Source organism: Anneissia japonica, unplaced genomic scaffold, assembly GCF_011630105.1.
Source record: "Anneissia japonica isolate Jap-2015-1 unplaced genomic scaffold, ASM1163010v1 scaffold2991_len510020_cov192, whole genome shotgun sequence".
In the NCBI taxonomy this organism is placed as follows: domain Eukaryota; kingdom Metazoa; phylum Echinodermata; class Crinoidea; order Comatulida; family Comatulidae; genus Anneissia; species Anneissia japonica.
In genome coordinates this window covers 205,174-217,025 of record NW_022724693.1, presented here as the reverse complement: position 1 = coordinate 217,025, position 11,852 = coordinate 205,174, and the positions used below count along the sequence as shown (strand labels likewise).

Here is an 11,852-nt window from a genome sequence, read left to right as displayed (position 1 = left end):
GGTTGTCAATACAGGTGAGCTAATTGTGTTATGTCTTAAATTTGATGTGAGCTAAATGGGTTTATTTAACAAATGTTAAATGATTTATGAAGACTAATTGTGATCTAAATTAATTAGTAAACATTAACAATGAACATGAACAATTATAATATAGAATATTAACAATATGTACACAGACTCAACATTTACATCAATAATAATTCAAAAATATGAAAACATTTTTTTTAGAATTCAATTCTAATTGATTTGCCCTCAAACTACAACAGGCAAGTAATATATTATTAAAATACCAGTACTGAAAATATAAGATTCAATTCAAAAAATGTTTAATATAATACTTTTTGACTTGGTTATTTGTAAAATTAAGCCTCGCTGTTTTGCTATTCCGACAAATCAATATATAAAATAAATAAATACTTTTTCTTTTCGTCAAGAGTTACTGCGCCTCAGAATAGCATGCTAGATAGATAGTGCATTATAAGTGCTATTTTATCATATTATTATTTATGTTATTCACAAATATAGGAAATTTAATAACTTTCCTTATGTAATTTAATTTAACAATCTCTTTTTTTCCTCAACTAATATTTTCTTTTGTATACTTTTACTATGAAAAAAGCACTGAATTATCAACTCTAAAACATTGAAAAAATATTATTTGTATATAAATTAATTAATACCCCATTAATTAAAATTAATGGGGTATTATGAATATCTTGAGAAAAACATGTATTTTTAGGAGAATCAAAGTGAAGAAATTCAGCCTTATTGATGAGATATTATAGCAACTGAATGTTAATTTGATAGCCTTGGGCTTAAAATTTGAAGAGGAGGAAAGGAACAGATTTTTCTCAAAAACCCAATTTTAGTTATACCGTACTTGCACGAATAAGCGCCCTGTTTGAATAAGCGCCTCTCTTAAATAACCGCCCCTCCTATCATAAAAATTTCCTTGAGCGCCCCGTTTGAATAAATGCTCCCTTCTAATTTAAATAAGCGCCCCCCAAATAAATCTTAAGATTTTGTTTTTAGGAAGTCAATAATCCAATCAATCTCCAATCTCCTTTAAACACATTCTCATTTGAGTTTTCAAGAAAAAATACAATGATAATGCCATCCAGCTAATCGAAATCGGCCGATGGCCAACAAGCTAACCACTACCCACCACCACTAATTGCATCTGCTATTCTGCTGTTATGTAAATACTCACAGCATTCTTGTCATGAGCCATGTTCTCTAGACTATTATCTTTTCCGCCTAACCACCATTGGTACTGTCCTTATATAATCTTTTTCCGTTCAAAAAGTGCCAAAAATTTCCCATAAGAACCCCTTGATTTTCATCTATCTTCAAGCGCCTCATTAATTTCCACTCTGTTTTCATAATTGTTTAAATAAGCGCCCTGTTTGAATAAGCACCCCTCAGAAAGTGCAAAAAATATTTTAAGCGCCCGGGCGCTTATTCATGCGAGTACGGTATTGACAACAATGTGTAGTATACTGCTGCGGTGAACAATAGTGTTTATATATAGAAGTGTTAGCATAACAGAAAATAAATCTATAATTGATACGCATGCAGACATACAGACACTAAATAGCATGCAAAGCGTCCTTTAACAAACCTTCAACCAGCAGGTTGGCAGTCGATGATGCTTTTCCAATGGCATTCTCAGCCACCACTTTAAACTTGCCAGCATCCTCGGGAAAAGCTTCCTCAATTTTTAAACAACATACACCATCTTTGATTGTGATGTCATAATCAGGACATTTGGACACATCAATATTGTCACGGAACCAAGTCACGGTCGGTTCCGGATCGCCTGAGGTATAGATAAATTTTACAAAATAATGTATAGGATTTATAACATAAAAAAATTAAGCTACCGGTACATGAGATATCATAGCCAATCAAAGGATCTGAAGCTTTTTTAAGGTGACATGTATACATTGTCTTACAGTACACTTACATAGATACAGTAGTAGTACTATTTATGGATGTGGGACTCGTTTTAAAGAGGTACTTGGAATTTAAAAACATTCAGAGATTTATGTCCCGAGATGTCCTGAGTTATTCACTGCATACTTTTTTAATGGACTTGTCACTATATGTAGAGAAGCAATTAAGGGCAGCATCGCCTGCCTAGGCCAAACTCATGCTGGCAGGTTATACACAAATTGCTTTTTTACACAAACTTGGTTAGAAGTTAGTGCTATTTTCACAATAATTTCATAATTGTTTAAATAAGCGCCCTGTTTGAATAAGCACCCCTCAGAAAGTGCAAAAAATATTTTAAGCGCCCGGGCGCTTATTCATGCGAGTACGGTATTGACAACAATGTGTAGTATACTGCTGCGGTGAACAATAGTGTTTATATATAGAAGTGTTAGCATAACAGAAAATAAATCTATAATTGATACGCATGCAGACATACAGACACTAAATAGCATGCAAAGCGTCCTTTAACAAACCTTCAACCAGCAGGTTGGCAGTCGATGATGCTTTTCCAATGGCATTCTCAGCCACCACTTTAAACTTGCCAGCATCCTCGGGAAAAGCTTCCTCAATTTTTAAACAACATACACCATCTTTGATTGTGATGTCATAATCAGGACATTTGGACACATCAATATTGTCACGGAACCAAGTCACGGTCGGTTCCGGATCGCCTGAGGTGTAGATAAATTTTACAAAATAATGTATAGGATTTATAACATAAAAAAATTAAGCTACCGGTACATGAGATATCATAGCCAATCAAAGGATCTGAAGCTTTTTTAAGGTGACATGTATACATTGTCTTACAGTACACTTACATAGATACAGTAGTAGTACTATTTATGGATGTGGGACTCGTTTTAAAGAGGTACTTGGAATTTAAAAACATTCAGAGAATTATGTCCCGAGATGTCCTGAGTTATTCACTGCATTCTTTTTTAATGGACTTGTCACTATATGTAGAGAAGCAATTAAGGGCAGCATCGCCTGCCTAGGCCAAACCTAGGCTGGCAGGTTATACACAAATTGCTTTTTTACACAAACTTGGTTAGAAGTTAGTGCTATTTTCACAATAATGTCTTGTGAAAAGAGTATTAAACATATGTAATTTCTGATGTTCCAACAAAAGAGTCGTACTCTAACCAGTGGTGGCACCAACAGGGGTCGGGGGAGGGGAAGAAAGTTGGAATGGAGAACTGTATGTGGTCCTGAGAGGCAGCATGTAGTTAACAGAACACAGTGCCTAAGTGGGAAGCATAGGGAATGAGGCTTCAACAATGGAAAAAAGTTGTACAGAGCTACAGGAGGAATAATGGACAAGGCTGCAGGGGAGTAGTGTACTGTCAGAGGTACAGGGCTATATAAAAGTGGTGTTGGAGAGGAGGAATAGTAGGCAGACCCCAAAGGAAAAGGTAATACAGGCCTGTAACTTGCAGATAAAACAGTGAACAGTGCTGTATCTAATAGTGTTTAACTCTTTAAAAAAAAATTAATTGAAAATATATTTCAATAGTAATGTCCTCTGGAACTGCCACTGCTATTGTAAATAAACGAGGTGTCTCTAACCTGTCACATGAGCCTCAAACGCTACTGGCTGCCCTTCAGTAGTGTTGATACTCTTCAGCGACTGGCTAAATTGAGGTGGTTCTTGGGCTGGCATACTGTTCTCCAAGCTCACACGTGTGTGAGAAACAGTCTTGCTTTCAGTCCTATATAAACAAAATACACATAATGTAATAAAATATTAATGCTGAATTTGAGTATCTATCATCATTATTATCATCTGATTGTCATCTTATCAACTTCTGCAATATTGTTCATCCATCCAGCATAATTTTCACTGAAGTCATCATGATGTCTAGTTCCCTCAAAATTTATCAAGTCATCATCTTCAACATTAATTAATATAATTAATCAACATCTTAACCAACAGTACTGACTTCATTATCACCTTTTAATATCAATAATCATAACACACTCATCAGTATCAATATACTGTACTGTATATTAACTTATTAAACTTATTATTATATCAAGGTCAGACAAACTCTTTGGTAAACCTAGAGTATCCACAACCAATTGTACCTTAGTGTGAACATAAGTACATAATATGAGAATATTTGTTTTAAAATGATGTCAGCTACAGCATGAAGCCTCACAATGCTGACAGATTCAATTTAATTTGATTACCGGTAGCTACTTGAGCTGCCATGGGTCATAATCCCAATAATAGCAGACTTAAAATATAAGCCAACCATAAACAACTGAATAAGCGCCAGTCTAAACAAACACCGGATTAAACATTGTTTTTTTTTTTTAAATCACTTTCTAAGAAGCTTAATCACATAGGTGCTTATTTGAGATAATCTACAATTAAATAAACATTGTAATACTTATTGAAAGTGCTTATTAAAACATACCTTGATGATTTCTATCACCAAGATATTATTTAAAAAAAAAAAAACATTTTTCTCATTAAATTATTAATTTACTAATGTTGCACCAGATAAGATAAGTCCTAAAACAGCACACAGTACCATATTACACTCAAATGACGTCTAGTATTAGCAAATCTCATATAACTGATACACTGAGGCAACCAAAAACATAGTTTTTGGTTGTTTTTTTTTGGTCATCCAAACCCACTGATAATTATTACATAAGTGTATTATAGAGCATAACCAAAGGGAAAAAAAATACTTTACTTTTTATTTGGAAAAGATGAATTTGTTTTCGGGAAACCCCAGAATCCTTTATTTATATGCTACATAACACATTATATAATCATTTTAAAGTGGTTTGGACAATATAGGTGGAGGTTTACAGGGGTTTGTAGGAGGATCTGCATTTCACTTTTTATCAACTTCTTATCCAAACACATAAATTATTAATATTATATGTGTATATTATACAAATTTATTTATTATTATTATTATTATTATTATATCGGGTGGGGATCTTTTGGTATGCTCTATAATCATTATGAAGGGGTTATAATGAAGATTGCTGGTAAATGCTGGAGGTTTGTAGGAGTTGCAGGGTTTAGCAATACCCATTCACAGGGTAGAAAAAAACTACTAAAGTGAACGAAAGGTTTTTATGTGCTGAGTTAGATTCGTCGTGCGACGGTCAGTACGACTCCATAAGTGCCCGACTTTAGATTTACACACGTTTCTTTCATATCATACTTGGCTTAGGCTTCCCTTGTCAAATTAACATGTTTTTTGTTTTTCCCACAGTCTTTTTATTATTGTACCTTTAAGTCAAGATGCATATTATATCAGTCCTCTCACCAGGATTTTTTTTTGAAAAGTGGTGGAATTTCAGGAAATGTTGTCCAAAATTTTAAAGGGTGGAAAGGCCTACAGTTTTGGCACTACATATGGTGTCGGATACGACGAGGCATGACCCGTGTCCCACAATTTAAATTTCATTTACTCATTCATGTGCTCATCAGAGCGTGAAGACCACAATAAACACTTGGGCTCTTAACCCGAATTTCCGTTGTCAATGGCTCCCCGTCCTGTTGTGTAAAGTGCCTATAGTAATGGTTTAGCCATACCATTATTTTTGGAATACCCAGCCGAAATTCAGTATAAAAAATGTGTTTCATAAAAAACTCTCGTAAATTCAAATAACAAATGTTGTTTTATCAATCACCGTTCATAAAAATGGACACTTCACTGAATACTGCAATCGTCACACATGTACGTTACTGAATGCACCCTATCCAATAGCCGACCAGGGACCTCCCTGAGTTCTTGAGTTCACAGGCACGCACAGGCGGCATATAAAGAGAGCAGTTGCATTGAAGGCAGTGCCTAAGGATGATATGAGATTGAACAAGTGCTGTTCGACACTTCGGCATTTATCATTGTTTGAATGAAATATACTTAGTAGTACATATTTTTGGAGCATCGTGCTAACATTTTAAGCCTGGTGTAATCTTTGCTTATTTAACCATGTTTTTTACTTATAGATTAAAAAACCAATTAAATCATGTTGCAGAAACAAGCTCCTAAAGAGATTGCTAAATGCCAGAATGGAACTGTTATTTCTATGGCCTATATAAGTCAAGTAACAGTTGTTATTTTGATCAAACAGTGTAGGTAAGTAAAGTTACATCTAATGTATACTACCTCTGAAGTGAAAATCTTGTAGTTAAGTAAATCATATCATGTAAAGTTGATTTCAGGCACTTTATCGGTTCAGAATCTCACATTTTAAAGGTGCTTAGTTCAAATTCAATCGATTGTTTAATATTATAAAATGATATTTTAAAAAAAAGAAAAGATAGCTACAGTATTATAGTCCACTAAAACAAAAACACAGTAAACTCAACATCTGGATCATTACTGATTGCTAAGCACAAGTCAATCCATAACATCACAATATTTATTGAAGTACAACAGTAAGTAATTATATGCCAACCAATGAGATAAAAGCAAATAAAATACAAACGATTAAATTTAAAAACCAAATATGAGGTGTATGTCACAAACTGAATGACTGGGTAAACAATGCAAAAAACAGTACAATAAACAACCAGTTTATATAAGCCTGGGAAAGTTATTGTAACTGAATAACACATGAAGAAGAAATAAGCAATAATAAGATACAAAAGTATAAAATTAATATAGTATAATACATGCTCCAAGCATCGAAATGCACGCCATCGTGTCGGGATTCAATATTTCGACATTAATTATGTTATGTCATCATATCTGGAATGAAAAATTATCCATATTTGCAAGCTTACATGCACAAGTACCAAAAATGTTTGACCAATCAAAACATTACCCCTAGTAGGTGACACAGCTATGAATAAACTAAAGATCACAGCATTCTTACCCTACTGATCAAAGCTACCTACAAAAGCAAAGAAAGCTCCTTTGAAGCTGTCAGCCTATTGTTAAGCAATGGGTGTAGCCTACATATAGCAAAAGCTTCTTTAAACAATACCATAGACCAATTTTGCGAACTGTCGATAATGTTAGTATTAGAAAATATTAAACCTAATTTATTACTTACATTACAGGCTACATTATCATTTTCAAGTATACCTTAAACCTAACATATTGGAATACCTCACAATTTTGTATATGATCATTTATAACACTATCAGATCGTGAAGAATGTTCTTTAAGTGTAGTTATTAAGCATCTATCTGTCTTCCAATACGGTATAATCACTATTACAAACTGGACATTTAAAATAATAAACAACAGAGCTCTAGTATTCCTTAGGGGTTTGATCTTTAGTAGATATAAAATGAGAGACATTTTTGTACTGCCATAATGTTATGAATTTTACCTCTAAGTGTTTCTTTACTCTGTTTAAGCATCTACGTAAAATTAATTCTCCGCCTTTCCTAGATAAGGCAATCATAACCCAGATCTTAATCAAGCCGCTATCCTCAGTATACAATCAGGTTCATTTAATTGAGTACATGGTTAACAACTTTTAAAGGGTACTCATTCCATGACATAAATTTCCTAATGTTACAAAGTTCTGCTTGAAGTTTATCGGGAGTACACAATTTGTGGGCTCTTGAAACTAAACTACTAATCTAAGAAAACTTTTCCATTTTTTCCTGGGCCATTTTTACCGGGCCATTCTTACCGAATGTAGGAAAAAAAGGCCTCGGTAAAAATGGCCCTGGTAATAATGGCCCCAGTAATAATGGTCCCAGTAATAATGGCCCGGGTAAAAATGGCCCCAAATGACAAGTAGGTAAAACTGGCCACAATGAAAAAATTCAGTAGTAGATACAAATACAGTTACACAACAGATGCAAATAATGTACTGAGAGATTATCTGAAAGCATGACCATGAATAACATTTAGATGTGTATAAGAGACAGATCACATAGGTGCTTATTTGAGATAATCTACAATTAAATAAACATTGGAATACTTATTGAAAGTGCTTATTAAAACATACCTTGATGATTTCTATCACCAAGATATTATTTAAAAAAAAAAAAACATTTTTCTCATTAAATTATTAATTTACTAATGTTGCACCAGATAAGATAAGTCCTAAAACAGCACACAGTACCATATTACACTCAAATGACGTCTAGTATTAGCAAATCTCATATAACTTGCTCATGCCTGATAGTGTTCCTACTGTCTCTTATACACATAGATGTGTATAAGAGACAGGGATAAGCCCGGAAAGTCCAGATGTTTTAGTAATTAAAGCTAGTTGAGGAATGATTAATTATCACCTCAGGCTTGAGTTATCCGGTTTTCAAAAGTTCGTAAACAGGCCCTAAGAAAACTTTCCATTTTTTCCTGGGCCATTTTTACCGGGCCATTCTTACCGAATGTAGGAAAAAATGGCCTCGGTAAAAATGGCCCTGGTAATAATGGCCCCAGTAATAATGGTCCCAGTAATAATGGCCCCAAATGACAAGTAGGTAAAACTGGCCACAATGAAAAAATTCAGTAGTAGATACAAATACAGTTACACAACAGATGCAAATAATGTACTGAGAGATTATCTGAAAGCATGACAATGAATAACATTTTTTGATATGTAGAAATAAAAGTTTTAAAAACATTATTCCACTAATAGGAATGACATACATAAAGTACTTCAATTACTAAAATATTCAACTCATAGATAACACAAAATTCACTTTTGTTAAGTATCAAATGAAATAACTTTACATGTTATAAATAATGCAAATAAACAGTAGTTAAAGCATGTGGAACAATTGTGTGTTGAATCACAAGTTCATGTATGGGAAAAGGGAGAGGCTTACTTTCTCACAAACAATAAATGTTCTGCTTAGAGTTTTACCTCAAAGAAGTATTTGTTAATCAAATATTGTTTTTAGTAAACTGAACAATTAGGAATACATTTATTAAAGCAACTTAATTAATTTGCATACTTGGTTTTTACTCTCTGCCAACTAAATCCAAGTGTCTACTATCATGGAGGTATATACCTCCATGCTACTACTGGCTCAGAAACCAGTGGCTATAATTTTTTTCTTTAAAAAACTCTCTTTTTCTTTAAAAAAAAAATAATAATTTGATGTTCACATCAACCCATTTTTGCGGAGTTTAGCAATACCTGGATTGAATTTCTGATTGTGATTCCGCTTCCGTGAAATTGGCCACAAATAAATTATTTTAGTATTAATAAATGCATGATTTATGTTGATTTATTGATTAAACTGTTAAACTATTTTCTAACATTTAAATGGAAAAAATATAAAAAGTGTTATTCACGGCTTTTTTTTTTTTCTTTGAATACGTAATTCCTGCAAAAAGTAAAATATAAATGGCAATTTATTTGATGTTAGATTCTTTTTAAAAACTAAATTATTTCAGTTTTAAAAAAATGCATATAATGATTAAATATAATTCAGTTTTAATACGGAATATTATTATTGGGGGCCATTTTTACCTACCTGTCATTTGGGGTCATTTTTACCAGGGCAATTTTTACCGGGGCCATTCTTACTGGGGCCATTTTTACTGGGGCCATTTTTACCATACACCATTTTAGGTAAAGCTAAAATCAGGCTAAATGTTCTTAAAAAACTTAGAAGAGCAGGGTTTGGAGAAGATGCGCTGTTTTATTTTACCTCGTTCATCTGAAACTGGTACAGGTATGGGCATTTATAATACGCCTGTCTAGTCTGGGGAACATGTATCACTGCTGATAAGTCTAAATGTCTAGAAAGTATCCAACTTTGTACTGTTGGAATAATAATTCAATTTATCACTTACAATTTGAATTTACAATTTAGCTTGTGAAATTTTAGAGTTACCACGACTAGAGGACAGGTGTATTCATCTATGTCAGCGATATTTCGGAAAAAATGAAAAAACAAAAGAAAAACTCAATCATTTGCTACTAACAGCTAGAGCACATAATCACAATTAAGCTTAAACGTCAATATTCCACTTGCCAAGCTTCAATATACTAGAAAGTTCATTACAACGTATGGCAACTATGAGGGATGGTAGACTTCGTCTACCATCCCTAACTAATAGTTAAGAAGTTGTAATGATCCACCGAGCAAAATATTTTTTTTCTCATGCCTCCTGATTTATTTTTATTGAAATTTTGTCCTTCTTTATTGTAATGCATTTTTACAAATCTTCATGGTATTTCAATTTTATATTCTATTTTATACAATCCTAAATATTTGAGATTGCAATAAAGGTTATATATATATAATTATTATCCCATTTGTTAATATCTGAATTTTTATTAAATTATATTTTCACATGATTGAACATAAAATTATTAACAAATTTTGTAACTTATCATATTTGATTTTTTTTCTTGTCAAAAATGCAATAATATATACATATAACTCAAACTGTAGGTTGTGACCTATTAAATGGACTGCAAATATTTTTCAGTGGGTTGCAGAAACAACCCTATACACATATGTATAAAAAAATATAATCAAATTATTTTTGTCACTGGAAGAAGATATAAAATAAAAGGATTTTAATTGTGATTAAACTAGTTAAAAGTTATTAAGGACTGATTACAAATATTTAAATATCATTGATAAGAAAATACAATTAACAAAGTGCTTTCAAAAATAGATAAAATAAAAATAATTCAAGTAAGGACTTTTGATATCTAGGCCTAGCCATTCCTTTCGTTGTTTTAGGTCAATAAAACATCTTACATGTTCTGACAGGGTGGGTCACCAAAGTGGGTCCCCGAAAAAAAAAAGATTGGGAAACACAGCTCTAATAAAACCTCAGCTTGCACATTAATAACTTGTTTTATGTCTCTCAGGGTAAGTGTACAAAACCAGTAAGTGGTACACAAAAATATGACATTCAAACACTATGTAATCACATTAAACTTCATAATCTACTATAATACATCTATAAATTTGTGATCAGAAAGGAAGACTATATAGAAAGATGGTGATACAATTAACATTGCAATTATATTGCCTCTTTCTAAAGATAAATAAAAACATTAAACTTATGAATAGAGACAGTATGTTCTGCACATGCATGTACCTCTCTCTCATGAACAATTACATACACTAATGGAATGCAAAGTATGCTGTTCAACTAACAATCTAACTTCAAAAATCATTTTTACCACAACAGAAAATTAACAATCATAAATAAACCAACCTTAAATGTCTCCAATCTTCACTTTCTATTATAAATATCCCTCTTCTGAGCTACATAATGATGGGTTTTTTATCAACTTTGGTCTAAAACATTACCATCACTCTCACTGACTACTGGAGACTGGAAGTGAGTGTTGTGCTATACTTACAACACAGTGCAGCCTTTAACCATAATTGGTGCGTTACTGGTGCACTGGAGCCTTGGCTATCAGCAGAGTGCATAAACATCAGACACTCGACACCTGTCTACCTAATGCCAGATGCCATTGGCACCAATTAATCATTAAGATTGTCAACTTTCACTAACTTTAGCTGGAGTAAAAATTAATTCTTAGGTCACTGCTTAAATATAGTACAATATAGGACTTAAGGAGGTGCTACCGCCCTGTAATACTGTGTAGTCATGGGTGGAGATTATTAGGGACAGGAGGAACACCCTATTAACATGCTATATTAGGGAACCATACTCTATTAACAAAACAAATTTTGATTTACAATATTATATTCAAACCAGATAAAACATTACAATTATTTTTAAATATAGTTTATAATGAGAAAATCATTTGATAATGACAATTTTAATAATAATATTAAGGATAATAATGATAACAACCATGATGTTAATAATTATGACAATAATAATAACAAATATTAACAATATTTATTATTTTATTAAAATATATTAATTATTTTTAATTACAATAATTAAAACTAAGTTTGATAG

General features: G+C 32.5%; 2 protein-coding genes across 2 annotated transcripts in view; both read right to left on the bottom strand.

Moving 5' to 3' along the window:
- Positions 1–1,853, bottom strand: part of LOC117112525 (myopalladin-like) — a gene marked incomplete at its 5' end in the record, with an annotated part of 18,225 nt that extends 16,372 nt beyond the window's left edge. The window contains one exon of the mRNA XM_033255607.1: positions 1,622–1,853. Coding sequence (XP_033111498.1) covers positions 1,622–1,853 — 232 coding nt within the window. The remainder of the gene's footprint in view (positions 1–1,621) is intronic.
- Positions 1,854–2,240: 387 nt separating this feature from the next.
- Positions 2,241–11,852, bottom strand: part of LOC117112535 (muscle M-line assembly protein unc-89-like) — a 43,791-nt gene continuing 34,179 nt past the window's right edge. Inside the window, exons 28-29 of the mRNA XM_033255616.1 lie at positions 3,562–3,704; positions 2,241–2,666 (exon numbers count right to left, since the gene is read on the bottom strand). Of these exons, the coding sequence (XP_033111507.1) occupies positions 2,437–2,666; positions 3,562–3,704 (373 nt within the window). The 3' untranslated portion in view covers positions 2,241–2,436. The remainder of the gene's footprint in view (positions 2,667–3,561; positions 3,705–11,852) is intronic.